The sequence below is a fragment of the Myxocyprinus asiaticus genome, chromosome 9, assembly GCF_019703515.2.
Source record: "Myxocyprinus asiaticus isolate MX2 ecotype Aquarium Trade chromosome 9, UBuf_Myxa_2, whole genome shotgun sequence".
Lineage (NCBI taxonomy): Eukaryota > Metazoa > Chordata > Actinopteri > Cypriniformes > Catostomidae > Myxocyprinus > Myxocyprinus asiaticus.
The window spans coordinates 19,408,816-19,413,585 of record NC_059352.1 but is presented as its reverse complement, the minus strand read 5'-3'; the positions used below and the strand labels follow the sequence as shown (position 1 = coordinate 19,413,585).

General features: G+C 33.2%; 1 protein-coding gene across 2 annotated transcripts; it reads left to right on the top strand.

The window, feature by feature from the left end:
• The first annotated feature begins 460 nt into the window (after positions 1-460).
• Positions 461-3,919, top strand: sft2d2a (SFT2 domain containing 2a). 2 transcript variants are annotated; one of them, XM_051705964.1, is made up of 8 exons: positions 461-644; positions 854-943; positions 1,468-1,553; positions 1,643-1,724; positions 2,999-3,034; positions 3,180-3,195; positions 3,314-3,343; positions 3,468-3,919. In XM_051705964.1, exons 1-8 carry the CDS (start codon positions 579-581, stop codon positions 3,479-3,481), a joined length of 420 nt encoding a protein of 139 aa, XP_051561924.1. In that variant the 5' UTR covers positions 461-578; the 3' UTR covers positions 3,482-3,919. The 2 variants fall into 2 exon arrangements, with proteins under 2 accessions (XP_051561924.1, XP_051561923.1); XM_051705963.1 differs by having other exon boundaries at positions 3,137-3,195.
• Positions 3,920-4,770: the final 851 nt, after the last annotated feature.

The following is a 4,770-nucleotide window of genomic DNA, read 5'->3' as shown; positions in this document are numbered from 1 at the left end:
AACCAAATAGCTTTCAACTGTGTTTGATATAATGGCAAGTGATTTTCTGGTACCAAATTAGATAAGGTGTTGGAGTGATGGCTGCTGGAAATGGGGGCTGTCTAGATTTGATCAAAAATTACTTTTTTAAAATGGTGATGGTGCTGTTTTTTTTTTTACATCAGTAATGTCCTGACAATACTTTGATCAGTTGAATGCCACTTTGGTGAATTAAAGTACCAATTGCCTCCCGAAACAGCTAAATCTGTACATTATTCCAAAGTTTTGGCTGCCAATGTATATATATATATATATTATTCTTTACTTATTGGGTGAAGTAATCCGTGTGATATTGGCCCTAGTCTCTTTTGGTACTACATATTCCACATTTGGTACATCTGAGAACTATCAGTAGGTGGCGTGCTTGAGCAACAGGTGATAATGTACAAATGAAAAGATCCCAGAAGGTGAAGGTATGCAGTGTTGTCAAGTGTCTGTCAGCTGGTCGATGAGACAGTGTATTTTTTCAACACATTCAAGGGGATTTAAAGTTAATTGATAGAATTATTGACAGAAACGTGAGAATTGAATATACAATTATGGACAAACTCAGAGCGGTTCTGGGTGGTCGTGATGGAAACAGTGACAATGGAAATATACTGCAGGTAAATTAGTTCTTGTCTTTAGTGCTCTGCATTCACTAAGTTGAGATACATATAACATATAACAGGTAAACAAAAAATATATAAATGAAATAATATGTAGATGATTAAGAGTTTGTATATACTTAGACATATACTTAGACGTACAAACTTTCCATTTTGATTTGATTTCTCTGAAGAAACTCATATAAATCCCAGTGTCTTCACTAAAGGCGGCGAATGAAGCGTCCACGCTGGGATGGGGAACGCGCGTGAAAGGATTCATCGCCTGTATGGTCATCGGAGTTGTGTGCACTATCCTGGTCAGTGACACTAACACACACACACACACATATATATATATATATCTACCCCCATGTCAGTGTACATTTACACACTGATAACTTCCTGACTGGAAGAATTTAGAATTGTATTTACCCTGTGTTTATAAGAGCTGCGTCACCGGTCTGACCTGCTTTCAGGAATGTCAGACTCAGAAATGATGATGTACACTTTTTGAGCAAAATTAAGAATTTAAAGTATACTTAGTAAGGAGTTTAAGAGATAAATTAGCTTTCTGTTTTAAATTATTTGGCACAATTTTTGTTATTGATATTAGATTTGGATAACATATATAAAACATTTTTTTTTAGATATTTTTATTATATTGTAATTATTTAAAACATATACATTACTGTATTTATATTAAATAAGTAATATTTTATATATTTAGTAAAAAATAATATATATATATATATATATATATATATATATATATATATATATATATATATATATAATTTAAGTAGTATAACATTAATAACCAGCCTTTTCTTTTGTGTCTCAGGGAGTGTGTTGCCTGTTTATTCCCAAGATAGGTGTGATTCTCTTCATTGTCTTTTACACATTTGGGAACGTATGTTCCTTAGTAAGGTAAGTCATCAAGCATAGCAACTTAAATGCAATAACTATCTATTATTTTAGTTTAATAACTCCTCTGTTTAATTTGATCCCACCTACAGCACAATGTTTTTGATGGGGCCGATAAAACAGCTGAAGAGGATGTGTGACAAAACCAGAGCCTTTGCTACAGTTGTTATGATAGTGAGTTAATCCTTGACTAGCTTTCCACGCCACACACTCACTCATTCTTATAAAACCAACAATGAGATTCTGTCCAATTCCTCACTGTGAAAATAATGCAGAAATGTCTTTTTTTTTTTAAACAATGCAGACAGATTATTCAGTCTTTGACTACATAAACTTAGTGCCATACCTGAAAACACACTGGAGACACCAGCAAGTGGAAGAATATATATATTTTTTGTTTTGCTTATGTGGAGTATTTAGCATCCTGCCAGTTACACAAATACAGATTCTGATACACTATTTTTGACCCACTTTGTAATGGGTACTAATGGTCAGTGTGGGAGTAATTGGATTACAAAGTAATTAGTTACAGTATAATTATTCCTTTTAGGCACAAAAAGTAGTGTAATGAATTACATTTAAATTCTTGTAATTAGATTACAGTAACTGACTTTAAGTACATTACTTGGGTTACACATATTTCTAAAAATATATATTATTTATGTGCAATACAATGAAAATGTGAATTCATATGTTCATGTGGATGTCTGTTTGAGTTTCTGTGACAGCTGAAGGGTGTGTGACAATGAACAAGGAGAAACTAGACATTATTTTGAATTTGTTGTGGAAAAACAAAAAAGTTTAACTTAAAAATAACTTGAAAGTGTAGAATATTTTTTGTTGAGTATAAATTAATGAAGTATAATCAATGTTAATATAGCCATTTTATTCTACAATTATTTCTGATGGTCAAGCATGAATCTTAGTGTGTGTGTGTGTGTGGAGAAGCCTGTGTAGGAAAGGAATGTGCTCACATATAGTAAACTACTCTCATGACTGCTGAGAAAATATATGTTGAGGTTCCTCCACAGGTGTCTCTTGTCCACATTTTAAATTAAACAGACTGGAGTCAGAGAATAGGATGAAGGTGACATGTATGGAATGTATTGGCCATTCCTTGGTAGATGATATGTATTTAGGTGGGTGCAAACCATTTTGCTGGAGTTGCAACTGCAGAGCAATTCGGCTTTTCTGTCTCTGATAAAAAAGTCTATCTTCTGGCATCAAAACCCCAAGACTTTGAGAGTGATTTTTTACAGAGGTGGCAGAAGCCACTACAAAAGTAACTTAAAAGTAAAGTAATTAATAATGTGATACATTTTTCAATGATGTAATCAGTAAAGTAATCTGATTATAATTTTAGATTAGTTTTGATAATTTGTAGTGGATTACTTTTTTTGTAATTTAACCAAAACTGCTAATGGTTCTATTTGTCTTTTTTGGTCTAGACATGTTTGGTTCTCACACTCTGTGCAGCTTTTTGGGTGAGTTGTTGTCTATGTTTATACCTCATACAAGGATTTATCAGATGATTAAGTAGGCCTATCATTTTTAGCTTTTTATTTACCTTAATGTCTGTACCACAGTGGAAGATCTTTGCACTCACTTTGTTGTTTGTCATTCTACAAGTCCTTGCATTTGCGTGGTAAGTTTTTATTGATGCATGACAGTAGATATTTTCAAGCATATTTTACACTCAACACCTAGTGTATGTAACATTGAGAAAATGTATTTCAGTAAAATGGCATTTTTGTTTTCTATAGGTATAGCCTGTCATACATTCCATTTGCCAGGTTTGTTCTGCTTTGTGTTTTGAAAATCATTGTGGAATCGCAACGCTTTTTGTACATTGAACAGTAATTATCAAAATTTGTCCTGTAAAATCTCTTCACCTTTTCGCCCTCTCTCTCTTACCAGAGATGCCATCCTGAAGTTTTTCTCCATGCTCTGTTCCATGTGTATGAAATGAAGAGACAAGGCTTGGCCTTTAATCATCCAATGAACCTCTGCTCAAATACTTGGTGTTTTGGGATCCACAAAAGATCATTGACAGAATGGCTTAATGGGACTCTGCTAGTTGTTATGGCTAGTTGGACATGTTGCTGGATCACAGTGTGGTCAAAGTAAAGTTCCAAACATGAATGAGTTTACAACCATTTTTAGTGTGTTTTATTTTAAATATTATGTTAATTGTTTAGGTACGGTTGTAAGAAACTTTTTAAAGGGATATTTATTAATAAATAGTATATTATAATAAATATAAGTAAATATTTTTGGGGAATGGCTGGAATGTTATACTACTGTCTTGAACTACCTTTCTTTTTTTTTTGTCTTATATTTGTATAAAGATAACATACCTTGTAAATAAAGTCTAGTTTTATCAGAGAACTTTTGTTCTTTTGTAACATGTTACTATGTTTTATAATTTAAACTGGTATCACAGATGAGCTGCTAATATTTTTTTTCTTAATTTAAAGAGCACCTATTATGGTTTTTCAAATATTATCTTTCATGTAGTGTTATGTAGCTGTTTGTGAATGTAAAAAAGTCTGCAAAGTTTCAAAAATCAAAGTGCACGACAAATGGAGTTATTGACTCCCAAAAGAAAGAACCGATTCTGAACACCTGAAACGAGTCTTTAGTAATTCCAGACTTACTTCCTGTACTAACCTACGTAATTTGGGAACAAAAACCCGCCTCTGGTTTTCATTGGCTGCTCGCGAACAGCTTTGACCCGCCCTCAAACACTACACTAAGCGGTAGACCAATCACAATAGACTGGGACATCTGACCAATCAGAGCAGAGTAGGCTCTCTGAAAGGAGGCGTTTAGAATGAATCCTTTAGAACGGATCATTGAACGAGTAGTTTTTGACACTGGGGAAAAAAAAAAAGTAATTTAAATTATGAGCAAATTAAAGTGTTTTTATTTATTTATTTTTTATCTTGGATGCATGTAACTCTATTGTATGAGACCTTTAAAACAAAATTAGGTACGTTTAAAAACCATAATAGGTGCTCTTTAAGATCTACAATTTGCTTACACGGCCTTACTTGGTTTTGCATTTAGTTAAGTTTAGTTTAGTTTTTTTTTTTTTTTTTGTTTTTAGTTTTTTCAAGGGTGGCGCCTTAAAAGCAGATAGGACGTACTGACGTTGCCGAATGCCGATTTGTCATTGGACAACGTCTCTCTGAACCCGCCCACTTACTGTTGCAGGAAG

Bases quoted from the DNA above. Each gene is read 5' to 3' on its own strand.
- sft2d2a (XM_051705963.1), top strand. From the start codon at position 579: ATGGACAAACTCAGAGCGGTTCTGGGTGGTCGTGATGGAAACAGTGAC. The intron at 645-853 runs GTAAATTAGTTC...TCTTCACTAAAG, and splicing joins ACAATGGAAATATACTGCAG to GCGGCGAATGAAGCGTCCAC. The intron at 944-1,467 runs GTCAGTGACACT...TTTGTGTCTCAG, and splicing joins GAGTTGTGTGCACTATCCTG to GGAGTGTGTTGCCTGTTTAT.